The 26871-nt window shown below is 37.3% G+C and overlaps 1 protein-coding gene across 1 annotated transcript; it reads left to right on the top strand.

Annotated features, from left to right (window-relative positions):
* Nucleotides 1–295: 295 nt before the first annotated feature.
* On the top strand, nt 296–24066 carry RELL1 (RELT like 1). Its single transcript, XM_075499907.1, has 7 exons — nt 296–482; nt 10784–11026; nt 12741–12812; nt 14101–14158; nt 16819–17058; nt 17745–17932; nt 21485–24066. The coding sequence occupies exons 1-6, from the start codon at nt 395–397 to the stop codon at nt 17923–17925; spliced, it is 882 nt and encodes a 293-aa protein (XP_075356022.1). The 5' UTR covers nt 296–394; the 3' UTR covers nt 17926–17932; nt 21485–24066.
* The last annotated feature ends 2805 nt before the right edge of the window (nt 24067–26871 follow it).

The raw sequence follows: 26871 nt of genomic DNA, 5'->3' as shown, positions 1-26871 counted from the left end.
TGGTGGGGCTCTGAAAACCATGTCTAGGAGCTGCAATATTAAACTGCTTCTGAGGGTGGGGGGCAACCTCGGGAAAATCCTCACAGAATTACGTAAGAAAGGCCTTCCCCGTTCTTCAGAGCCAGGCCGGGGCACCCTGCGTGCGTGCGGCTGCTTCCCGCGGCACAGCCTCGGTTTTCCCCCACGGCCCTCCCGAGCACAGCCCCAGTCAGCTGCCTCACGCAGGGCGGGACGCGCCGACGCGGCACCGCCCCGGGCCGGCGGCTCCGCGCAGGCGCCGTGCGGGCAGGGCGCGCCCCGCCGCCGGTGGGCTGGGCTGGGGCGGGCCGGGTGGCGGCAGCAGCAGCAGCAGCGCGGCTGCCAAGGCGGAGGTAGCGCGGGTGAGGCGCTGGGTATGGCTCCGCCAGCGACGAGCGTGATCCCGACGACTGCTCCCTCGCTGGGCCCGACGGCTGCCTGGCTGAGCAATCGCTCTGCTCTCGGTGGGTCGCTGCGGCCTCGGTCCTTCGCTGCCGGTGGTAGCTCCGTCGGAGGGGAAGTGTCAAGCCGGGACCTCCTCGCTCCCTGCCGGCGGCCCCTGAGCCTCTCCGCGGGTTCCCGCCGCCGCCTGCGACCTCGGCGGGGAGTGCGAGCTGCCGGGCCCCGCCGTCCTCTCCCGCCACTCGGGTGCCTCGGCTGACCCCGCCGCTTCTCCCCCGGAGCCCCCCCCGCCGCCGCGGGGCCGAGGCGGGTAACTCGGGGGATCCTGGCGCTTGAGTCCCTGCGCCGCGGCCCGTAGGAGAGTAGCAGGAGGGGGCGCGTCCCCCCTCCGCCCTGCCCCCGGGGCGAGCGGGGGAGCGAGCAGGGGGGAGGTGGCGGCTCCCCGCTCGCAGCGGCCGAGGTTTCTCCCGCCTGTCAGCCGGGCGGTCCCTGGCGGGGGACCGGGCGCTCGGGCGGGAGCGGGGGCTCCTGGGTCCCGCTCAGGCGGGCTCGGAGAAACGGTGCTGTTCGTCTTCCCCGTGCCAGTGCTTTCAGCGATAAAACGGTTCTTAATGTCGCGACAGCCCCCGCCCCGCACTCTTCATTTAGTTAAGTGTGGCCACGAGTTGAGGAAAAAAAGAAATAAAAAACCCTACTGAACTAGACAAACTCGAGTCTGGCAGCTCCTCCGTAGTTGATGTCACTTTAGGCAGGATTCGGATGGCTCACGAGGTAGAAACGCATTAAAGAATTGTTTCTACTTCACCGTCTGTTTGTTGTGAGATTAAACTTGGTGTAGCGTTTAGGTTTTGGAAAGTCAGTTGTAACCCATGAAATCTCTGAAGAACACTCGCACATGTACAAACGCCAGAGGAAGTTTTAAATGACATTTACTTTCTTTATATTTAACCCCAAATGTTATGGTACTAATAATCTTAAAGTGAAACTGATTTTGTTGCCTGTGTAGTCTGAAGTGCTTTTTTGTGTTGTTTATGCTTTTCAAACATTTGTGTTTAAGCTGATGCTCATTTTTACCTGGCGTGATTTTCAACTTGATCAGCTTTATTACCTTTGAGTGGTATGACATTGATAAGACTGTACCAGCTTGTTTGAGAGTAAACTTTAAACTTAGTGGAAACAGTTAACATGGGCATAATTACTAGCATAAAATTAAGCAATAAACGTTTCTAGTCTTTCTATACTTGCTTTTGTACATCTGTAATTATTACTTGGTGCAGGCCAGCTTGGTCAGAAAGGATTGAGAGAAGTACCGTGTACTGTTTGTTTTCTGAAAGCAAGAGGAATGGAAGGCTTGTCATCCAATCCATCCTTTGCTTCAGGAGAGCGGAAAGAAATAAGTACCGCTGGGCACAACTGGGGCCAGTAAAATGGTGCTAAAGATACTAGCGTTATCAGACCTTTTTTTTTTCCCCAGCTAATTGATTTCACTGAAAGAGTTTAAGCATTTTGAATTTCAAATTCGTGTTGCCTGGTAGCTTGTGCTCTCAGAGGCCCTAATTCTTGCTTTTTTCAGGTTTTGTATGCAGAGGTAAGAGGAGGGGAGGAATTGTAGATTTTCCTTCTATTCTTTGATCATGACCATCTCCTCCCCTCTGCCCTCCCTTCTCAGTTGCATTAATGTAAAATAATTTTTAACAGGTAAAAAATTAATTTGCTCTTTGGTTGTTACTTTGGCATATTACTGCATGTTTCTACATGTTGAGATTATTCTACAGTTTACCTACTGCTGGCATCTTGGAGAGAGTGTAAACAGATGTTTTAGTAAACCAAGGGATGTGTATACATAGGCTTGTACTGACTCTTTACAAATGCTTATACTCAGGATTGCTTTATTGAGCTTGAAGGCAGTTTTGCTGGAGTTATGTTAGTATGCCATGTGCATTGGTAAGATCTAATAACAATAGTAACTTAGTCTGGTATATCTGGATGAATAGGATTGTACTTTTAGAAGCTAAAAGTTGGCAAGTCTAGCAGGAAATGCGAAAGCTATGAAAGAATTTTCTCCTTCCTCTGAGTTTGCCAAATGCTTTCTGTCAGTTTATCTGCTGTATCTTCACACAGGAGATATAGTGGTTTTGGTTAGAACTGCTTTTTGACTCATCTAAACTAGTGTCGATATTAGTTTGCATAAATGCATTGATATGATGTGTTTGGTAGCATTGATTTAATGCTGCTTGCTAGATGCTGCTTGTACTTGTAAATTTACCTGTGATATGGAATACTTTTAAAAATCTGGTGTGTCCAGGAAGGATTTTTTTTTTTTTTAAACTGGTGAAGTGTGCTTTATTAAGTGTGGTGGTAGCTGCATGCAGTGCATATTTTATTTGAAAATCAAATTTGAGGAAAAAATTTCCAGCAGAAATGCAAATGCAAAGCATCAGTTCTGTGTATTTTTGCAGTAGGAGCTATGCGCTGCTCAAGTAGTGACCAAAGCAATTACACCATAGGCACTGCAATTTTAACACTGGTAAACAGTGAAACATGAGCTTTTTGTCTCAGTGTATGTTTCCGCAGCATTATCAACTGCGTATTGTGTCACACACGAGGAATGGTTGATCCTTCTGCTCACTTTTTTGAGATGCTGCTTTTGACAAATCTAATGAAGGTTTTGAGGTCTGTTCTTAACAGCAAACCTGAAACAACCTGACTTAACCTCTAAGGCAATTGGCAGTACTGTTACTAGTTGTTGGTATGTTCTTTCATCGTGTGGCTTCCTTTGTCTCATCAGACTTCCTGCTTATTTCACTTCTGGTTGTAGGTTCTAGCTTCCTTGTAGTAATCAGAAGTTAAGCGGAACTCACAAACTGGTTGAATGTTCCTCTTTGATGAGAGGCGTTTTTCCTTTGTTATTCAGTTTATGCATATTCCCTAAAGTACAATTTCCTTGAACAATAGATGAAGCAAATGGTAGGCAATAGGTTTTCTTCACTTAAGAATCTTTTCCTCTAGAAAATGGACTTTTTTTTTTTTAACCTGTTCTTTGCTGTCTTTTCTAGTGTGCCTGGTCCCTTCTGTAGCTACCACCTTACTAGTAAGGCAGAGAAGCCCAAACATTTTCTAAATATCTTTGTGTGTGTCTGTTTTGGGCAGTGATGGATTTTGACTTGTGATTGAAATTGCTTGTTGTTTCATCTGCTTAGTTATGCAAAGGCAATTTGACTGCAGTGTCCAGAATAGATAAATACTATTTAAATCAGATAACTCTTAAAAAGTATATTTAATATGAAGTTGCAGCAAACTGTTCTGGCTAAATTTACTATCATTAAAATAACTAAAAGTCTGTATTAAATCAGTACATAATTACCATCAGAGTTCTAAACATATTCACTGCTAAGCACTTGAATTAAGAATCTAAAAAATGAAATTAGACTTTGGTGACAGAAGCCTCTACTGCAGCTCTAGTAGGATGCTTTATTTTATAGCTAAATAAGTTGAATGTACTCAATGAAAGTAAATAGCTGATTTAGAGCTTCTTTCTTTTAAGAAAATATCCACCACTTCTGAAATGCCAAGGGACATAAGCTGGCCATTTTTGGCATTTAATTAATTTCACTATAACTCCATTACCTTAGTAAGTTTTTAAAAATAAAGTTAGGTTTCTTAAATTCTTGAGTGAGGTATTTAGCATGTATTTAGGAAATTGAGCAAATAAGGTTTTTTTTACTTTTATGCCTGAATTTAAAGTGTGTAATTTAAAATCAAAAAAGTTTTACTTTAAATGATACTTAAAATGAATGCTTTAAATCAAAGCGTACATCCGTCCACCTTAGATGTCCGGCTTGGAGGTAGGAAGTGTCATTATAGTTTAATGCAGTTCAAAGCATACTTCCCCTAGAGCCAGGAGAGGATGAAGCACTAGGTATGATCATCAGGTGCTTTTTCCTTGCAGGGTGGACTGAGGTCAGAGTTGCCTGACCATTCCTCCTTGTGGCGTTGCCAGCTTAAGCAGTCCTTTGGTTATGCCCTGTAAACAGTGTGTAGGCCCATGTGGTGAATTGAACTAGAAGTGATCCAGGTGTGAAAGAAAGAAAGAGAAGAACCAAAACAAAACAAAAAAGAAGCAAAAAACCACCCAAGCAAACCATGTTCTGTCTAAATTATTTTGAACCGTAAGTGATTGCCTCTTTTCCACAGATGGGTGAACCGGAATGTTAGTGGTGAAGAGGGGGAGAAATACGTAAGCTGATGTTGCTACTGAGACATGTTTTCCAGCTATGCTTGGCTGAGATGTTTGAGCAGATCGTATGCCATATCTGAATATTTCATTTGTCTTGTACTTAAATAGGTTGTACATTGATCGTGTTTAATTTCTTTAAATATTAACTAACATTAAGGCCAACAATAGTTTGTTTCTGTAACCTGTGAGACTGATAGCTACATTTCATTTTCTTGCCTGAAAGCAGGAAACATGTTCATGTAACTCCTTGAACTTTATGGAGAAGATAGTGAAAATATGTATGTACTTATATTTAGCATGTAGATTGCTAGAACAGTCAAATTCATAAAATGTAAACAAAGTTCTTTAAAAGGCATGCCATAAGAAATAAATGGCGTGGGCGTAATGGGCAAAATCCAGAGTAACCAAATAGGATTCTTTATTAGTAGAGCAGAGAGAAGATTACATCATTGTTTATGGGCTACTTTCTGTAAATTAAACAATACAAGACCAACTGGAATGTGCTTGAAGTAATCAGCTAGGTTTAGATTATGCTTAAGTTTAGTATAGGAGATTTAGAAAAATAAATATAATGCACTATTTTAATTATGAGTTTTATATTGCTTATATAACAACTAAACAGGTTTGATCTGTGTTACAAAAAGGATTTATTTTTCAAGAATCTGAGTTGTTCTTTAAGCAATATTAAACATTTCTAGGGATTTCTCATGTGCTTTATGAAAAGTTTGAGAATTGTCTGTTTAGATCAATACTAAAAGCAAAGCTTTGAGGTAACTGGGGCTCATATTGGAGAGGTCCTAGTGATCATGCCAAGTATGAAATCTTTTCAAGTACATGCAGCTAAACCAAGGAAAGAGTAATTCTGTAACTCAGTGCAAGCAGAATCTGATATCGTGGTAGTAGATACTAAGGGAGGAATTGTTCTCACCCTCCGTTTGCAGTGAGAAAGAAAACGGGTATGGAGGGCAAGCTACTACCTTTGCAGGATCTTTAGCCATGCTTGGCAGTTAGCTGTTTAGGTGCAGTTAATCCTGCTTTTTGACAGTGGGATGACCTCTTTAAGGTACTCCCATCTCTCTTTTCTGTGAGTTTATAAAACCTTAAGGGGAACCAACGTTTATTACAGAGCAATACCTTTGTTTACATGGTCTTCTCCAGCTTCATTCTTATCACAGCCTTCAAGATGTTGTAGTCTTGGAATATTTTTGTGGTCAAACATTCTTTTACTAATATGGAGGGAATACAGCTTTTAACTAGAATGTCAATAGATACATCTAGGCCATGTAAAAGTTGCAATTTAATGAAGGATAAAATATTTTTTCATTAATGTGCTAACTTCCCCCCCCCCCATATTCTGTTTCCTAAAGGTGCTGTAAAATTTTCTTCAGCCATTGCTGAGATGGAAGACCACTATCTTTGTGTCAGAGTAGTAATGATCAGAACCAGTGTAAAAGACTTCTCTGAGGTTGACTGTCCTTATATTTTACTTTTTAGGTAAGGATTAAGTAAGGGCAGACAATATTCAAGTTCAATACCCAACGTATATTCATTTTTAAGCAAACAGGAGTACATGGGATCTGAATTAGTAGCATGAATGCAATCTGTGATCTGCAGCTTAAGCATCACTTTAAACGTGCTGAACATTGCCCCTGAATCTTTTTATTTATATCACATCTTCAAAGTAATTTTGATATGTAGACTGGTATACAATGACAGGTATATAAAAATGCCAGGACAGCAAAACACCAAAGCAAATGTATTTCTGTATGAATCGACATGAGTAAAGGAAGATGGCTATGGCCTGAACTTGTCATTAAAAAACATTATGAGGCAACATCATACATCATGAGAATGAGGTAGACTATCAACAGTCTGTTAATAAGCGTAATATGCCTCTGGGGAAGAGGAATAGGGAACATACAATGAATGATGTAGCTATGACTTGGGACATAAAATATATTGCTCATTAGCTAGGCAAGCCTTGTTTTTGCATTATGTCATAACTGCTGAGGTTTTTGAGGGCAGACGTCTTGATATGTGTAGGGTGTTTGATAATGAAAGCTGAGTGCTTCGCTCTGCTTATAAGGTTACACAGCACGAAGTATTTGATCCAGCTAATGCATTTCTTCTGGGATATTTTTGGTTTGCTTTTGGTGAATTTTTACATCTCTGAACATAAAATGAATGGTATCAAGGAGTTTATGGACTTTGTGTAAACTATGTATTTATATAGAAATTTTATTGTTTTAATGCTTTACTAGTAATAAGCAAAATACCTTGCGAAGTTGTTTGTATCTTGTTGAATTTTAATGGGAGAATTAGGTTTTTAGGTATCTAAGGACAACTGAAGAAAAATCACATAGGCTTATCTATATAGGCTGGTATGTTGGAGTATCTATGTTTGTTAGTGCATCTTTAAATGGAAAAAAATACGTTGTTTTCCTGCCTAGTTCAAAAGGTCTTTAAATTTCAATCCAATTAGTGGACTAATTGATGCTACAGAGTATTCACTTGATAAATTACGAATTTTTCAACATCCTTCTGTCAGGCAAAAAGTGCCAGTATAGGTACAGTTCTGGCATATTTTTTAATTTTCTTTTAACTTGTATAGGTTGCATCTATCCTTTGAGAATTTGTCTATATTGTCACTACCTTTTGACTGCAAATTAGATTGTAGCTGAGGTTTTCTCATTGGTGTTTCAGGTGGCAGTTTACGAGCAGAAGTACTAAACTAAATCATAAAACAGATTACGTAAGTAGAAAAAGAAACAGAAAACAAAGAAACTCAAACCATGGTTCTTACCATGCAAGCATCTACAGGTGATATATGTTAGGTAGGCTGGGAATATCAACCTCAGTAGTTTCTGATGGTTTCCTTTTTTGGAGGGTGGGGATGGTATTTAGTGATTGCTCAGCAATGATCTGTCCTTCTGAAAATGCGGTGTAGCTCTGTTGCTGGAGTTGCTTGTGAACTTCAGATTGGCTCAGGTTTATATAGAATTTTTTCTTGTTTGCTGTGAACATTTAATAGTATTTGGGATCCATGTTCCCATTTCCTTTGTATAATTGTTCACTTTGTATAATTGTTCACTTCAGCTTACTCAGTCTCTTGATTGTCTTGACAGAGCAGTTTGCCAAATGACAGGTTATACTGATTCAGTAAAATGACTACTTAAAAACTGAAGACTTTGAGGCATTTTTCTTAAACCGTGGTCATCTCGGTAATCCAGTTTAAAACTTTTCAGGGCTACGGTCTGTCAGGAGCACAGCCAGTGGGGTAGGAGAGGACTGAAGGGGAAGGGACCTCTTAAAGCCACTTTGTATCTGGAGAAATTGTAATGAACCACAACTTGGAGAGTCTGAAGCATGGGCCTTTAGCCGTGCAATAAGGCCCACTTGCTCTCTAGGTTTGAAGTAGGAATTACCTACTACGGTTATGGAGAAAATACTAAGAGATGTTATTTGTTTGGGCAATGCATGCCACTTGCCACAAAGAGAGGTAGAAAACCTAAGAAGTCAAGTCAGGTTCATTTTGCGGCCCTTCCACCCATTAGCTTGACTAGTAAGTGGCCGTTGATGTCTTAGAAATCATGTAGTAGGTCTTTCCCATTCATTCTTAAAATGGGTAATGCACAGCAAAATCCAAAGCATCTGCCTATTTTTGTCTTATATTTGAACATGAATGGTGCTTATTTTTTAATACCCTTCTGAGCTTATACTGTTGGATTTCTCAGATGCTGAGATGTTGTAGTCATCAAAATAATACTTCTCTGGTGTGATGGCTTTTCTCCTACCTGGGAAGTAAATTAAGCTACTTCGTGTGATTAAGTGGGGGACTTTGTAGCTGTTGCTACCTGATGAGTTAGCAAAAATAAAAAATTATAACTATTTTATTTTGGTATATTAAAACATGAATTATAAAGCAAATAAACTGTATGTTTATTAGAAAGCAAATAAACTGTATGTAAGATCAACTTTCTCAGTTATATGATTGTGTCCATTACCCTTTCCTGTCTTTTCTTTCCTTATAGTGTAAAAAAATTGTAGTCTTAAAGTGTTAAATTGTATATATTGTTCACTTGTCCTACTCAGGCGTAAGTTAAAGCTGCTAAAGGTTACTTACCTAGTAAATTCTGCATACAATTATCTGTAGGATTGCTGGCCTCTCTTAAAAGTGAATAGCTTTCTCTTTTGGTTTTGGGAGCAAGCTAGACCATCTGGCTTTGTCCAAAGCAAACATCCTGAGACTTTGTTTTAACATTTAGCCTTGTGATCTATTCAGTTGTTTGTTTGCATTTCTTTCTATTTTTCTGCATTTCTATTATTGTCTAGAAAATTAGTTTAGAGAAATGCTTAACACATCTTTTTTCTTTTTGCTAATTGGGGTTTTATCAATTGTTATTTCAAAGAAGTTCCAGTGTTTTTTCACTTTGAGCAAGTCTTGTGTATTATGTACTACTGAACTGACAATTCAAGACTGTCCTGAAAAATTCAGAAATACTTAAATAAATGGTTTATTGTTTTGATATAAAGAAAACTAAGGTAAATACCTAACTGCAGCTTTAAAAATCTTTTCTTAGCTATCTGTCACCTTACTGTTATTTTTCAAATACAACTTAGTTATACAGCCAATGCCGCAGGGGTATCTGTGGAATAATGGTCTTTTGGCAATTTTCTGGAGGCTTACATTTTTTTTTTTTTTAAAGGGAGGGATTTGATTCTTCTAGATACTTCTATTGTGAAAGTGTCACTGTCATGTAAATGTTTTTCTGATGAGTCTTCACTCCTTCAACCAGTTTGATTAATGGAATGACTCTGAAGTGCCTTGTCCATTTTAATACAAGTAGATGGAAAATATCTTGAAATAGTGTTAGATTTTTTTTTTTCCATTGGTCTTTTTTGTTGTCATTCTTTCTTACTCCAAAAAATTGTTTTCAGCTGAAGTGGAGGAGAAGAGTAGAGGGTAGAAATGCAGCAATATTCTTGCATGTTGGAAGAGTAATATTTAAATCTTTCTTATATGGGGTGGGAAGTGTGTATAAACTTTAGAGGCTCAGAAGGAATTCTGAGTATGCAAATGTGTATTTTTGTATTTAGCTGAACATCTGAACTTTTATACTTTAATATTTGTTATGTGAGAAGGTACTGAGATTTTAATTTATCTGTGCATATTGGCCATAAAAGTGGGCAAATATTGGAACAGGTTCCCCAGAAATGTTGTGGAATGTCCATCCTTCAGATGGAGCTTACCTGAGCGACCTGATCTAATCAGAGCCGCTTTTAGCAGCATTTGGACTACTGAACTTCAGAGGTCCCTTCTAATGTAAATATTCTATACTCTTCATAGTTCAAAAGCCTGATCTGTAACATGGAATATACATCTGTTAAATTCAGAGCTTAATTGAAACAAAAGTGCTTAATTGTGGGTGTAGAGTTAGTGTGTGCCTATGCTGCAACTTAAATTCTTTGCCAACAAAAAGCCTCTTTTCCATCCTGTTTCAAGTTTAAATACAAAATGGTTTCCAAATCTTAAACAAGCAAAGAATAAGCCCACCTTATGCTGATGAGTAGAGTGTAAATGTTATTTCTTTTGTGCTGTGAAATCCCCTTGTTAGAAAAAAATCAAGGCTATTTCTCTCTCACCTGATACTTTTCCTTTGCAAGGGTCAATACTAAATCCTGTACTTACCCTTGTATTAGGGAAGGATCCACGTTTGTTTTTTTAGCAATTTTGCATGAACTTAGGACCAGTGGAATGGTATGGCATTTTCCTCACTGATGGGAATAAGGAGCAATGGTGGTGTTATTCTTCTGTGAAATATGTGAGCCCTCTTGATGAGATTACAAGCCTGTCAGGCTAGAATGTTGTTTGTTCTTCACTGTTATGTTGAAGAAATATCATGTGGGTTTTTCTATGTTAGATATTTTGTAATCGTTTTATGAGGAAGGAGTATCTACTGTTACGGGTGTGAGTTCTCAGCCAGTAGAGTATGTGTTGCCCATTCAAGTCATCACAGAAGATAAATCACAGTGACGCTATGGGAATTTGGTCATGCTTTTAATTTTCTAAATGCTTTGAAGTGATTTACAGTGTATAGTAATAACTGTGTTTATTCATTTATGTAGGTAATAGAGAGTTTCTCCAGGTGTTGTCAAGCTATGGCTTACAGACAACTACTTTGACAAGTAAAACCGATGGCAATGATGGCAAGTCTGAACACCTAGAGTATATTGCCTTTGCATTGGTTCCTGTTTTCTTCATCATGGGTCTTTTGGGGATCCTCATCTGTCATGTCCTTAAGAAAAAAGGATATCGTTGTACAACAGAGGCTGAACAAGTAGAAGAAGAAAAACTTGATGAAAAAATAGGTAATCAACAAGTATAAACAACCTATTTCTGTACATTGCAACTATGATGTAATAATTTATTGTGAGACTTCTGTCATTTCTCTGTCTATATTTGACATCAAAACAATATTAAGAAAAATATTTTTATTACCATTATATGTCTGTTGGGTTTTGATCTTTGCCATTCAGAACTAGGAGTGTTCCAATTTCCCATGCAAGTCCTCTATCATCAATTAAGAGCTTACAGAGGGATCAAAGTATCCAGCATATTTGTTTGCAACTATACACTGCAATCCGAGTCACCAGATTGTTGCTAAAATACTTTGTTGCAGAAAAGCAAAGTAGTATTATACATAATTCTATCTGAGGAGTGACAAAAAGCTGCTGTTTAAAGCCTAAAATCTTAGTTTTATGTTTAGCAAACTTAATTTGTTCCTGCTCTGCTGTCATTCTCTTCTCCCCTCTCATTATAAAACTGAGCCTTTGGACTCACTGTCTGTGTTCTGTTTTATGTAATGTGTGCTGCTTATAATTTTTTCTTAAATATACCTTTGTTTTTGTTCTAATGTTTGTTTGTTTGTGCTCTTGTTTTTATGGTTCCTTATGGCCCAGTAAATACAAGGGCCAGGTCACTTGTAAATACTTTGGGCCTCTTCCTTTCTCCCAATTAATTACTGTCAGTAGGTTCCTAATAAGTGCAAATTACAGTGGCTCTGTGGTAAGGGTAGAGCCATGTGGTGCAGCAATGATGTGTCAGTATGTTCTTAAGCAGTTACTGCCTGGGGCATGTACACAGTGAGTGGGACTATCTAATCTTAGTTCACCTGCGTGGTAGCAGCAAGGTGAGCGGTAATGAAAGGGGGACTGCTTTCAGGTCTCTTAGTCTGGAGAAGTAGCTGTGTCTAAGTTGCATTGCAAAGTTGCAGGTATTAGGATGAAGATGAGGCGTGGGTACAGAGATGGGGAAGCCCCTAATGTACTACTTAGAGACAAATTTAGGGTCTCACCTATCAAACTTGCCTCAATCCTGTAGGTTTTTTTTTTTCTTTTAATAAAGCTAGTCATAACAGTTACTAGGGAAAGGCAGAGCTGTGCCTCTTCATTGTTCTGTTTCTCTGCCTTCTGAGGTTATTCTGGGGAAGCTTCCAGTATTGTTAATGGATGCAATCAGTTCCAAAAGCATTAAGTATAGTCCTGAGGTTTCTTTCTTAAATCCCTTGCTCCTGTAGTAATTTGAGAATTTTTTTTAATTAAAAAAATCAAATGCTATGTCCTTGTAGATGTGGTGAAAAGCTTAAATTGAATCCCTCTTATACTAGAAGCTGATAATACTGATTTAAAAATAGCGACTTGAGACAGTTTAATAATTTTTTTCCCCCTCCCTATTGTTAGGATTAGAAATACTGCTTTCTTCTTTGTCTCCTCCTTACTAGCTAGAGAAGGAATTTTGACATATGCTTGTGAAAATACTGTTTATTCAAGCTTTAGATGAATATGTTGGAGCATATGTGTAGATTTCATAAACTTGTGTTTGTATTTTTTACTGAATAAGGACTAAAAAGTCTTATCTAAGCTTTCCCTCCAAAGTGACAATAGATCTTTTTTTTATGTAACTCCTTCTGGTGTTTGTTTTTGTTTTGACTTTGTTTTGTTTTGTTTTTACTTTGTTTTCAAATAACTCAATTATTGATTTGGAAGGCCAAGATATTGACAACATATTTATTTCCTTGCACAGAAATGAATGAAACTATACACGAGAATAGCGACACTGTGGGACAAATTGTTAACTACATTATGAAAAATGAAGGTATAGTATTGTGATATGGAAGTTATGAGCCTTTGTGATGGTGTTATAGAACAAATATGTTTTTTTCAGATATTCTGAAGTATGGTATGTTTGTGTGTTTCCATTTAATAAGCATTTTGTATATGTTTAACTCTTTGAGATGGCCTTCTGAAGGCAATAACTTCAAATAAAATAAGGAAGTTTTTTGCTTACCTGAAAGTTATTTTGTATGTTAAGTTTGGCTCATGCATTTCTTGATATTTTAACTATTTGAGTGCTTGGTTTTTTTGGTTCATCCTTTTGTTTTATTTGTGAAGTAAAAGCTCAAGGTTGCTTTCTTAATGGCAATGTTGAAAGCATGTGAAATTTTTATATTTTGACCAGATTAAACTTTTTGTCTTGAAAGGATTCTTGCAGCTGTTGTCTGATGAAAGGTTTGTGAATAACTGAGACAACAGGATAGACTAGCACCAATGTTGAATTTTGGACATGGTATCTTCATGTGCTGTGTGTACAAAGTAAAGGTTAAAGAAGAAGAAGATATGACTGAAAAAATAAAATCACAGTTAAGCAGCCCATGAAATGCTTGGTTAGTTCAGAATATGTTTGCCCAGTAGAAGAAACATTTAGGAGACTGCATGTTTTTATAGTACAAGAACCTTTAGCCTTTTAATTTTACATTTGTATAAATTGAAGTTCTCCTAAGCATTGAACTGGTTTTGAGTTACTTCTGAATGAAGACTAGTCCTTTGGAAAAGTTGTATTTTGGGTTGGTTTATGGGTGGTTTGTTCCCCCCCACCTTAATAACTGTTAGGTCTTTGAGCTTGTGTATTTTTCCTTGAGGTTGGGATTAGGTACCCCATGTGTTTTTTAGAATATGTGAGCAATTGGTAGTTCTTGGCTGATAATTAATTTGCATTTTGTAGGGCTCACTTAAACTGGTGTTTTTAATCTGAAGTTGCTTTATACATGTGAGGTGATGCTACTCCTGTGGTCAAATGGATGCTTTAAAATTTTCAGAGATCTTGTTTGGGAGCTTTGTGCAGATGGCTACATTATATGGCTTATATCGGGGCAGAGCTTTGAGTGCAATATGGACTGTAATTTTAGTAGCTCATGTTAAGAAAATCTCATAGAATTATATTAACTTTTTTTTCATAATTTTCTCTCATGCCTTTTTTGAGATATACATAATGCAGTCATCTTTCTTTTAGATGAAATTTCTTTGAGGACCTTTAATTTTGCTGTTTGTTTTTTCCAAAGTTAGAGCCGTACACTTTTGAAGAGTTCTATTTATTCTCATTGCAGCAAATGCTGATGTGTTAAAGGCCATGGTAGCAGATAGCAGTGTCTTTGAACCTGAAAGGTAATTACTCATCTTTTTAATGCATGTTTCCCGAGGCAACTAAAAACATACCTCTTCAAAGGATTTTATTTCCTAAGCACTTTTAAGACTACATCACTTCCTTGAGTTATCAGCTAAGAGGATAATACTTTGATTTCCTTGTAGTGTCTCTGAGTCACTAAATTTTAATGTATGCCCTGGGTTAGTAACTGGCTCTTCTGGTTATGTGTTCTAGGTGTGTGATACAGATTTATTGCTTTTTGGGCTAAAGATTTACAGAGGCTGCAAGTACTTGTTTACTTCCGGGTGAAGTTACTTACAAAGTGGCTTAGTCCAAAGCTACTCTGACTTGAAAGAACAGAAGCAGTTCTTGTTTCATTTGTATGGATGCTAACTTAAAATAGACATCTCCTTCTATGTCTCCTTCTGGTTTACTATTACTTCATAATTGTGGTAATATACATTGGCTGACCTACCTCTTATTTTTTTCACTACACACCTATTTAGAGAATTATGTAGAGAAAGTAGTTCAGCACTTGAGTTACAGATACATCATTTGTGTAAAAGTACTTATATCTGTACATAAGTACCTTTAAACTATATCTGTACTACTCTAAATAATCTTCATAGATAACCCTGTGTTCATATTCTAGGCAGAGAAGATGAAGGTTCAAGTAGTACTGTCACTAATAAAAGAAGTGGGAGTGTATAGCTTTAGCAAAACAGAGTTGAGTATGCAACCGTTTATCACCTGTTTTAATGGTGAGAGGCTTAGTTACTGAAGAAAAAAACCCTGAATTTACAAAAGGAGTTCTTCTCAAGTATAGGAATTATTTTTAAACTTTTATGGTGAAGCAGAAATATTTGTTTGAATTTTAACTCAATCTTTTTGTGTAGGCATGTGTGATGTTATTTGGGGAGTTTTAGACTATTGTTTCAGTGATGAATTAAAATACCAAAAGTAAGGGGAAGGGAAAAATGATTGTTTGCTCTTATATAATTTCTGACAGATACTCCTAAACCTTTAGTAACTCAAGTGCAAATGAAATACACTGTTTTTCTTTGTAAGTTTGGTGCACTATGAAATGCTTCCTAATGGTAGGAATAGTAATGGCTAAGTAAAATCTGTACTTCTGCCACTTAAAGCCATTAGTTCCTGTCTTTGCTTCAGATGTGGAACAGATTTTATTTCCCTTAATAGTATTCTCTTACCTATTTGAAGACCATTAAATGTCTCCTGTCAATATTTTTGTTTTGAAAATAAGCATCCAAGTAACTCCAGTCTTTTCCGGCATGTTTTATTTCTTTAATTTGTTCTTTCTGTTCTCCTTTGGAGTCTCTTCAGTTTGTTGGTATTTTTCTTGAAGTAACATCTCTAAAACTGGACAGAACTATCAGCTGAGGCATGATTAATGCTGAGTAATGTAACTTCAGGTTCACAGGTTATACTCCTGTTATTTCCACTGTGAAATTTGTCCTTTTTAAGCAACACCATCATAATGATTCATGTTCAGCTTGTGATCTTCACCTTCTTTTTCTGAAGAATGATCATCTGGCTAGTTGCTTTTCTTAATCTGGGTTTGTAAAGTTTTTCTGCTAAAGCACTGAAATTTGTGTTGTCCTTACTGTAATACATCCAGTATTTTTAATAAGATTTATTTATGTGTGAACGTGTCTTTCACACACTGGCTCTTCTCTGATCATCCTAATTTCTTATCTTGTCCTCTACAGTTACTATGGGTGACTCAAAGTTTATGGGTACTTTACCTATTCTTCTATTCCATTACCCAAGGAACTATTTAAAACACTGAATATAATCAGGACCAGAATAACTACATTTAGTATGTCTTTCCAGTTTCATAGTAAGCTACTGATATTTAACTTTCTGGTATGTCTTTTTCCTTTTTTTTTTTTTTTTTTTTAACAAGGTGTGCTACCTTATGCTACAGTAATTTCACCTTTAATGCACTGAGCTCTAGCTTGCTTTAGGAGAATGTATTGTAAGACGGTGTCAAAATTGATGCTGAAGTCCAAAAAAAGTACATCTTCTGGTTTCTATCTATGGTATCTGCTTTTCTGTTTTAGAAGAAAATTAGAGTGATATGATTAGATATTCTTAATAAATGCCTTTTTGGTGGTTGTACTGCTTTTTCTTTCTTTTCAGGTACTTTTAAAAAAAACATTTTTCCAAAGCTTAAGTTGAATGATCTGTTGATTCCTTTTCTCTTCATGATAGACATTTTAGTTTTGCCTCTTTGCAATATTGTGGGACTATGCTGCTCCTCTGTGAGTTCTTAGAGATACTGTAACAATTCTGAAATACTTTCCGTAGTTCTCCAAGTGTGAATTTAACCAGCTAATTAGATGTCTTCATCAGTATAAGTTCATGTAACCTGTTCTCTTGTATTTTAGCCTGATTTTTTTTTTCCATTTCCTTGCCCTTTGTGTTAGTTGCCTTAACCACATGACTGCAGCTGAATTAATTTATGGAAGTGATTTTAAACTGCAAAAATATGGTATCAGAGGGAACCTTAAACCAGACATCCTCACAAATAAACTGTCCCTGAAAAAACTAGCTATTCACTAGACATAAGTGAAGGTTATATTTTATCCTTTTTCTCCTTTTTAAGAAACAGGATTTTATAGTAAACATTAAATTTCCTTTATACTTTTTCCTACAGTCCTTCATCTCCTACCTCTCCTGGGAGTCCAACAAGTCCAGGGTCTCCTTTGTCACCTGGTGCTGTTCCGTTTAAACACAGCTGCAAAGGCCATCACTTCCATACTGTTGGAGGAGTAGTAGAAAAGGATGTTTGTACTCGTTGTAGCCACAAACGATGGCACCTTATAAAGCCAGCTCACAAATCTAAAGAGCACAGAAGAAGTCGTCTTGGAGAAGTTACAGTCCTTTCTGTGGGAAGGTAAGACTTAGGTCATTTTATTGTATACTATTCTTAGGGATGCTACAGTGGCCCACGTTGGATCAGATATCCATTGATTCTGCTCTGTTTATATCATCAGTGATTGTTTTTTGTAACCCTGTTACCATTAGATTGAAGTTACTTCTGGAAGAAGTAAATTTGTTTTGGGGTTTTTTTTGTGGGTTGTTTTTTTTTTTTTTTTTTTAAGAACTATGTAAATAGATGGGGATTTACTATGGGTATAAATCCAAAGCTATTGCTGTATTGATACTGGCTAAGAAGAAACAAGGATTGCACACTAATAAATTCCTCTGTTTCTGAATTTGATAATTCTCAAGTAAGTGTGAGCTATAGAAACCATTTCATTCTGTTTCATTATTTTTAATTCCTAGCTTATGTTGTAGTTAGAAGATAACTGTTCTAAGAAGTGGTATGCAATCTGTGGATTCTGCTTTAAAACACAATTCCTTGAGAAAGTGTGATTCAGCAGTAGTGAGTATTAAAAGTACATGCAGGTAACAGGAAGGAAGATTGCTCTGAAGTGAAAGCTGGGTTGGTGTGGCTGTCTGCTCTGATGTCTATGTCTTGGGACCCGAAAACGTGTTCCTGTCCATACACTGGGTACTGAGAACGATCTAACTAATCTCTGGGGAAATACAACTGAATCTTTCTTTTGCTTACTACAGGTTTAGAGTCACAAAAGTGGAGCACAAATCAAATTCCAAAGAACGGAAAAGCTTGATGTCTGTTACTGGTGTGGAGAGTGTGAATGGTGATATGCCTGCCATACCTGTGAATCAGGAAGCGAGCGAAGCACCTGCCACGCCTGTGAAACAGGAGATGCAAGAGAGGGGAAGCTCAGAGTAAACTGCAGGTATTAAACATTGGGAACTCACACTGAAAGTTGTATGTTGTGAAATAGGTGAAGGTAATCAGTAAAGAGAAATGAAGTTGAAAATGTATCAGTTCTGTGTGAAAACTCATCTTTCAATTTCAAAATGTTTCTACAGAAGTCTGCAAAAATTATACTTGATCACTCGGTTAACGATAAATTGGTAAAAGCTAAATTATTCACCAAATTTTTACCTAATTGTTTATTTAGACTTTGTAATTAGGGTAGATGTTGAAATAAAAAATACTTTGTGGAGGTGACATCACTGGTCCAAGAAATAAAACATCTGCATACTAATTTTTGGCAATAAATGATGGTTCAGGTTTAGTGGCAATGTGCTTATTACCCAAAAGAAACAAATGCTGCTGACAGCTGCATTACTGGAATAACTGCAGTGCTTCTTCCTTATGCTTGCTGCCCTGTACTGTGTGCTTGTATAATGTAACTGCTTACTAGATACTTCTCTGATAGATCAGTGGAGGCTTGGCTAATAAGAATGGAAACACATGAAAATGCTCGTATCGCAGCGATCTATGGTAGGTTACTAAGCCAGAAGGTTGGGGTTTTCTTGTGAGTCATTAAACTTCAGTGAATTGCTTGAGGTACCCCATTAAGCATGTCAAAAACATGTCTGGCATGGTTTTGGAATGCACCTCTGACTGTTTGTTTGTTTGTTTTTAACAGTTAAGAATGTCAGGGGGGAAAAAACCCTGTAAGTTAATATGGTTTGCTTCTAACTGATGACACACTAATCTAACTGATGCTTCTAACTGATGACTGATAATCTAAAGGGGAAAGGTGATTTTACACAAATGTGATTCAGAATACAGAGCCTGACCCTTGGGGAAGAAAGGGGTTCTGGAGTGACAAAATAAAGGCACTGGATTTGAAAAAAGTGAACAGAGTGCACAGTGCCAAACTCTTTGTATGCGGAAAGAGGGGATAAAGTCATGTTGTGTCAGCTCAGTCCAGTTTCAAACTCTCTGTAACTTCAAATATAAGAGGGAAATGCACAAGTGGAAATTGGGTATGTTTAAAAATGTAACGACCCAAAACACCTCGAGTGTCTTGAGTTTAAATTCTGAAAGGCCAAGGTGCAAGATGCGGCCTTTTCCTTATATCAATTTTCTATTCATTAAGAAAACATTCTGTAATTGTATCAATTTAGAAAGGAAGACAAAGTTGGTATGCAGTGGGATACCTCCTCCCAAACTTTACTGGCAGCACAGGTATGACTGTTGAACTAAGAGTGTATTTGTCTGGACTCTCTGCCTCATTGCTAAATTATACCCAATTTTTTGGAACCATTGCCATAGAGGAAGAAAGACTTGGAGATGTGGTATGCTTCCAAATGTTTAAAAAGCTGTGGAGGGTAATGAAGTAAATTGTTCTTTTTGCTCAGTGGGTAAGAAGATAAATAGTATTCTAATTTGCAAGGAGGTGGAGTTCAGGTTTTAAAAATTAAGAAGTTGGAATAAGCTGTCGTATCTTTATTGCTGGACATTTGTAAGACCAGACTGGACAACTGCTTGTCAAAGCCAGTGTAAATACAGCTGGCCCTGCCTTGGAGGTAGGTGATAGACTGTAAGGATGGTTGGTGTTTTTTGTTTTGCTTTTTGTTTTGTGGCAAATTTTGGCAAATCACAGCTTTCTAGTGGCTGCTGTCTTATTGCTGCTCTGTAATCTGTGAAGGATCTACAGATGTCAGTGAAAGACAAATTTTACTCTTATCTTCTGATTCAGAATTATGTCCTCGTGCTCAGGGGTTTTTTTGTTGGTGTGGTTTCTTTTTCCTTTCTTCCCTTTTTAAAAATCAATATTAGCTAAATGCAATAGGAGATAACCTCTTCATTCACTGGCTGTAATGGCATTTTCATGCCCAGCTAATTTTTTGTTACTCCTGTGACTTTTTTTTCCTTTTCTGTATGTCTAAAGGTAGCATGATCAGACTGTTCATAATACGATTTTTGACTTAAAGGCAGACTAGTTATCTTTTCTTTCTATTTCTTATGTTTAAAGAGAAGGGCATATATGAAAAGAAAGTTATTTCCAGTGCACTTAGATTTAAAAAAAAAAAAAAAAGAAAAGAAAAAAATCATCTTTTGACATCACTCTCAAAATGTTTTGTAGTCCAATTTTCTAATTTGTTCTTTCCGCTCCTAAATAAGAAAGCTGTTCCCTTTAATTACCTAAAAGTTATTCTCTAAATTTAAACCATTACTACTTTAATCTAAAAATAAGCTGTTCTCTAGAGAGAGATGGTAGTATAGCTATTAAAAAATTAAATGTCCATCTATGGCAGCTTTTTATTGTAGAATCTCCCTTAGGATTAAAGGATTGCCCTTTCTGAAACCAAATGTTCTAATAGCAGAGAAATGATGCCGCGGAATCTCTTGTAAAGGTCTCTCCAGTCCAACAGAACTATTTTGTAAATCCTCTGGGAAACTAGCCAGGCCTGTTTGATATGCACTACAAAAAATAAACAGATCTTGCTTGAAAGACTATGATACTGTTCCCTAGCATGGTTCTAGATCAGGTTTTGTCCACTGCCATGAAAAGCTGTTCACATATAAATAGGTAGTAGTTAGACCTTTACTTCAATTACTTATTTCAGACTTCTAATAAATTATTATAGCTTAATTTACTGAAACTGAACAGATAAGCAGCATTTAAGACTTCCGTACCTCCAGCCAATGAATTTATGACAAAAAACATATAGTTTTGGATAATTTGGCTCAGATCTTCAGATGCAGAGGAAGAAGGCAGACGCAAATGTGTGTTTAACTGCTGCCAGAAAAGGTTTGTTCTGGTATTTGGAGGCAGTAGACTTGTGCTTTGTGGCCTGATTTTAACTGCTGTTACTGAGAGTTCCTGTATGAGACGGAATTCCTGAGTTGGGCAGTACCTGAATGATGTAATATTGCTGGTTGCTGGTGTTCACTGCTACTCTTGAGTTCAGGGGTTTTTTTTCCCCCTAAACTGACATGCTCTTGAAGTGACCTCTACAGTGTTTCAGCTTATTCTAGTGTCTTGCTGGCTGCATCATTTGAAGTTGTAGCATGTCCTCTCAATGTCTCCAAGGTCCATGTTCTCAGCAGACTCCATTTCATCAGTTAAGTTCATTTAAAATATGCTTAGTAGCACATAAAAAAGTAGTAGATATACAGCTGATAGTTGAAGTCAAAATTCTGAGTTGAGCTCATGCATGTCCATTGTAAGCTACTGGGTAAACAAAAACTCAAGGTACTGGTGCGCTGAAGCTATGTAACATTTTCCATACCTAGTATACTTTCAAAGTTGTGTGTGCTTTTGCCTGTGTGTTTGTCCACCCTCTTCATGAGTACCAGCTGAACTTTTAGTTCCTCTCCTTTAGGATTTCACATGCTAAACTTGCAATGCACAGTAACCACTTCATGCGATTGTGGCATTTTTTTTCCATTTCAGAGCATCTGCTAACTTTTTAATTGGCATGTTCATCCTAAAACTAATTTTTCTATTTCACCTTATTTTTAGAATTGTTTTCTTCTCTTGCAGGTGGAACTTTTAGAAGAAGCTTGTCTGCTAGCACTTTGGAGAAAACTGAAAACTCCCGAGAGATGCATACTATTTAAGGAAATGTATTTATGGCACTGTAGCATTTTACAAGTTCTGTGATGGCACCCATGCAAGGTTAAACACTTAATGGTTTTTTCACCAGTAAAATCAGTAAGATTTAGACACTTAAATACTGTTGAGCTGTGTGGACCTCATACCAAATGCTGGGCTTCATCTTGGAAAGAAAAAAGTACGTGTAAGTTTTTGGACAGGAAAGGTAAAAGCCTTATCAAATAACCTTAATTTTTTGGTACTTAGACAAGCATTTTTAATGAGCTCAATATTACAAGTAATATGATTATCCTTTGGATAAACTGTATTTTCCCCTCTGGTCTATCTGGATATTTCTCCTCTGTTCTTCCCCTCCAGAACTGACAAGTGTTTGCTGAAGATAAAAGCCAGCCTTTGGAATATGAAAATATTCTTTTAATCTAACTGCTTAGTAGCCAAACAAAACATACAAGGAAATAATTATGTCAGCCAAGATCTGCATGTGTGCCTTTAGACATAAGCCCTCGACTCTGTGAAGGGTACTTCATAGTACAGAGTGGTTCAGCTATATGCAGATGTTGAATTAAATTGTTGTCTTCCCACCTCCCCCTTACTACTTAACATAGGCTGAAGAGCATCTTTTTCTATGCAGTTGGGTGAGCTCTTGGGAAGGTTACTTTCCTCAAGACCACTTATTCTCCTGTTGTCTTGTAACTACTCACTCATATTTGAAGAATGCCTAATAGTTTTGCCTTTCTTTTTTGTTTTTACCCACAGGTTCCTTATTAAGCTAAGGCAACATATTTCAACCATTAGATAAGGATATGGAATATTTGCCATTAAAAATTTGTGGAGTATATACTAGAGTACTTCAGAGTGGCTTTATTGGACTGAGGGTAGCTGTTTTCATTGGAACCAAAATCTTAAGCCAGTGTCACTCCCTTCATATTTTAAGTGTGATTTACTGCTAAAACTACCAGTGGTGGTTTTGTGATGTTAATTCTTTGTGTCTACTTACGATCTCTGCTTTGTCCTGTTACTTTTTTTGGGGAGGGAAGTCTTTGCCATACTTCAGCAAACTTTGCTGTGTAATAGAAATTGAAAAGTAACGTTTGTTCTGAGTGCCCAAGAATATAAGTTCTAATGTAATGCATTTTAGCAGAGATTGCACTATATTCTGAGAACTATAAAGTAACTTAATCTACTTTATGAATTTGGTGAAAATCAGTGTTTGCTTTGAAATTGATTTGGTTTAAATTAATACTTTCAATCCTTTTAGTCCAAGTGCTCTAAACTGTGTTTCTCCTTCAGATCTGAGAATCGGGTTTCTTCATCAGTTTATGCAGTGTTAACAATCAATGCGTACAAAGATAAAAATTAATCTTCTTGCTTATGTATTAGATACTCCCATGTCTTGTCAGGAAACATTAAGTTTATTTCAGTCTTGCTGAAAGTATGTGCTGCTGATGGTCTTCCTTCTACTTGTATCCACGAGATTTTGACTGGACCTATCAATATATACTTTTCACTGATGCTATATTTGAAAAAAAAAAAAAAAAAAAAAAACCCCAAACCACAAAACCCACAAAAAACAACCAAACCCAAAACCCCACCACCCACTAAAGCTCTGAAAAGAATAAATGGTTTATTGTTCCTTTTAAAATGGATATTTTTAGAGATAATTGCCTGTCCTTGAGAACCCAAAATAACTATTTGGCCAGGACTGGAACTTGAGTGTTTAGCATCCCTGCTCCCATTAATTTAAACCTGACTTATGAAATCTCTTCAATATTTAAGTATAACATATAACATAAACACCAAGCTCACCTTACAGGCATACATTTAATATTCTTGAATTGTTTTCTTCTTCAAGCTTCACTTGATTATTTGTATGAAGAGCTAATATTTCTAGAAGAATTTAGTTAGTATTGGTTATAGTGGTTAGCTTTCAGTTTCCAAGAAATTGAGAGCTATGAGTATAAAATGTTACTGGAAAAAGGGAGTATTGGGCAAAACCAAGCAGTTCCAAATAATTTTCAGAAAGGAGATACACAGTTATAGACTGTACCAAAAGCTTTAAAAAAAAAAAAGAAGGGAGGTTTATTTTGATAATATCGTGTTTTGATACATAATGATGGGTTAGTACTGAAAGTAAATTTGCCAAAAGGATGGAAGAAAGCTTTAAACAGAAATATGTATTTTTTTACTTAACTTAAAAGTAGTTTCTATTTTGATTCCATTGGAAATATGTAGAATAAAAGAAATGAAAATGTGTTGGATATGTAAAACATTGTTTACCTGTATAAAATACTTACAATAAGGTATTATAAGACCTGATATGTGCAAGAATTCTATTTGTGCATTGTTACTTCAATAAGAGGGTTTTGAAACTGTGCCTGTTTCATTGCATTTAACACTACACTCTGCTATTTTGTAGGGGTATGGATATTGCCATATTAGTCTGCCTTTCTTAAATTTGCATATCAGATGTATTTTTAACAAAATAGTTTATATACAACTTTTGTACTACCAAGCAGTAAATAAAAAAATATTGATTCTTAAGCTTGCTTGTGATTTCCTTAAGCCTGCATGCATTGTGTGAAATTTAACCTTTGCACAGTCTTAATGTATAATGCAATCTCTTTGCATCTTAAGTTTTTGTTTATGGAAGTAGTGAGAAGGTTAGGTGGTTGTGTGATGTACAGAAAACTGTGAGCAGTTTTCTTTTCTTGAGAAAGGACAGTTGCAAGTATTATTTTAGTTCCATATTTTATATGGGAAAGAAGAAAATCTGTGCTTTAATCCAAGCTGGTATCTGATTAGATGAAAGACCTTTTACCTTTAAAGTATCAAGACTTTTAACGTTTGACGTGGAGCGTTTAAAAAATACACAACGTTATCTTTATTCTCAATTGTTTTCATAAAGTATGGAACGAAAAATTACAAATGACAGGAAGCTCTTTGCAGTTGCTTCCTCTCAGCCTGTGTCCCTCTGTGATACTACAATGCTTAATTTGTTACATTATGTTCTCACAGATGACTACGATCTGTAAATGGTATTAAAAATGAGTTTTGCTGTATGAATAGTGCGAAGGAGGCTCAAAGCAAGTTGTTGTGGCTAGCTGAGATGTAATTATCAGTGTACCATCCTGTTTGCAGTTTTTTTGTTCTTTATTTTAGCGTTCTAGCTGCATCACACAAGGTCTATTTTGAGGTCTGTATTTGAATTTTAGAGGTAAAAAAAAAAAAGAATCCCTCCAGGCCTTAATTTTCAAAGAGAATCGAGACACTGCTGATGGTGAAGCTTCTGGAAATGGAACACACTTTCTGATTTCTCATTTTCAGGGATTTTTTGTTGTTGTTGTTCCTTTTCTTCTACATAACAAAATAACCTGAGAGTAATATATTATACTACTACTTGTTCCCTTAGCATGTTTCCCCCTGTCCCCTTTTCCTTGCTTTCAGGAACAATTTCAGGTTATATTGAAGTTAAAACTGAATGCAAATAGAACCGTATCAACAAACTTTGATGCCAGAAAAGATAAGGATAGAAGATTGTAATTTTGTGTAATACACAGTTTTTATTAGATAATGCGTGCATATATTGAAATACAAGAGGATTGCTGTCTTAAAGTTTGAGAAATTCTACTATAACTGGACTGACGTAGAGAAGTCCTCAAAAGAAATGTGAAGAAGTTTTTCCTTATGTGGATAATACTTCTGTTATTTTTCCCCAATACAGACACTTTGGTTTTTTTAGTAGAGCATTATGCCAAAATTCAGGATCCTACCTCATTCTGCTGTAGCAAAACAGATGAGGGAGCTACTTGTATCATTAATAAAATCTGATTTTACTTGTAAAGAGCACAGAGCACATGTGCAATGTATTTTTGAAACATGGTAAAGATTAAAGCATTTCTGTTATTTCTGATTCTCTTTATGAACAACCTCAGTTGAAAAGCATGCCACAGTGTACTTGGTAGCTCATTGCCATTTTCTTTCTGAACTGTCTCCCTGTTTTTCACACGTACAGAAACCTTGACAAAATTGGTACCTTATATGATGCCTGTACTCACAAGTGTTTTGTGTGTTGCTTGTGGAAAGACAGTGTTGTTTGAGCCAGCTGGTCTTGTTTTAAAAAAAAAAAAAAAAAAAGCTAAAGCACAAGCGTTTTTCTGTGTACTTCAAGTCTGTGGATAGATGTTTCATCTATGCACTTTCTGTAGCAATGAACCCAGGCTCCAGTATTGCTGAAGCGTGTGTGTGTGCAGAGCTCGGGGCGGGGGGCTCGGGGAGCCTGCCGCCGAGATGTGGCTGCCTGGGGTGTGGGTGGCAGAGCCAAACTGACAGGCACAGAAGGGGGGGGGGAGATGGGCACTAAAAGCATAAGAGGAAAAGACAGGAGAAAAGGGTGTCAGATAAGTTTGGGTTTGGGTTTTGGTGTTTTGGGTTTTGGTGTTTTTTTTGTTGTTTTGTTTTGTTTTTTCCACAAATGAGTTGAGCTTGTACTTACTGCATATTAATACAAAATGATGTGGGTTAAAAAGTGCCTGTTTCTGAGAATATTCATCTCTTTATGAGAGGAGGACATATGGTCTGCTCTGGTAATGCTGGAAGTGCCTACTGGGTTGGAATGTGAGACTGTTTCTCCTAAGGAATTAAGTTTCCTGGGTGTTTAATGTGAGTACTCCCACCTGTGCCCTGGATGTAGGTTGCAGTGCAAATCCATTTGTATCTATTAAACTAGGGTTTCTGTGCACTTCAGGCCTGTTCCTTCCTTTTTCCTGCTAAGTGTGTAATACTACTGCTAATGAATAAACAAGAAGACGGGGTGGTTAAGCCTTGGCTATCTAATATTAATGAACAACATGTAGGACTTGGCCAGATGAAGATAGATTTAATTTTTTCCTCAGGGTTTTGTGAAGTCCTGTATGTGGGAATTTTGTTTGAGAGAAGTTTGCAGTTAGGCTCAAAGTACTGGCAGATGCTGGGTGCAATTTCCATTTCTCTCTTGTTTTCTGTATCCTTGTTGATTTTTTTAAATGTTTTTTTTCCTCTCCACTTGTAAGGAGTGTGCAATAAGGTGCTGCTGGTCTGTTTACTCTTGCCATAATTGATTGTACCTCTTGCTCCGGATGCACCATTTCTTCTCCTCTCTGCACCACCTGTGGCAGGGCCGGCTGAGTTCTGAACTACTGCTCCACAGAGCTGCAAGGCACCCAGTCAGCCCCACAGCTGCATTCCCGGCAGGTTAAGACCGTCTGGTGAGGTGAAACTAGTAAAAGGATATGTAAGGCTGGAGCAAGATGAGGAAAAGGAAGCTGAGCAGTTTGAGA

Source organism: Mycteria americana, chromosome 4 (assembly GCF_035582795.1).
Source record: "Mycteria americana isolate JAX WOST 10 ecotype Jacksonville Zoo and Gardens chromosome 4, USCA_MyAme_1.0, whole genome shotgun sequence".
Lineage (NCBI taxonomy): Eukaryota > Metazoa > Chordata > Aves > Ciconiiformes > Ciconiidae > Mycteria > Mycteria americana.
Note: the sequence above shows the minus strand (reverse complement) of the source record. Positions and strands in the feature narration are given on the sequence as shown.

Bases quoted from the DNA above. Each gene is read 5' to 3' on its own strand.
- RELL1 (XM_075499907.1), top strand. From the start codon at position 395: ATGGCTCCGCCAGCGACGAGCGTGATCCCGACGACTGCTCCCTCGCTG. The intron at 11,027-12,740 runs GTAATCAACAAG...TTCCTTGCACAG, and splicing joins AAAACTTGATGAAAAAATAG to AAATGAATGAAACTATACAC. The intron at 14,159-16,818 runs GTAATTACTCAT...TTTTTCCTACAG, and splicing joins AGTGTCTTTGAACCTGAAAG to TCCTTCATCTCCTACCTCTC.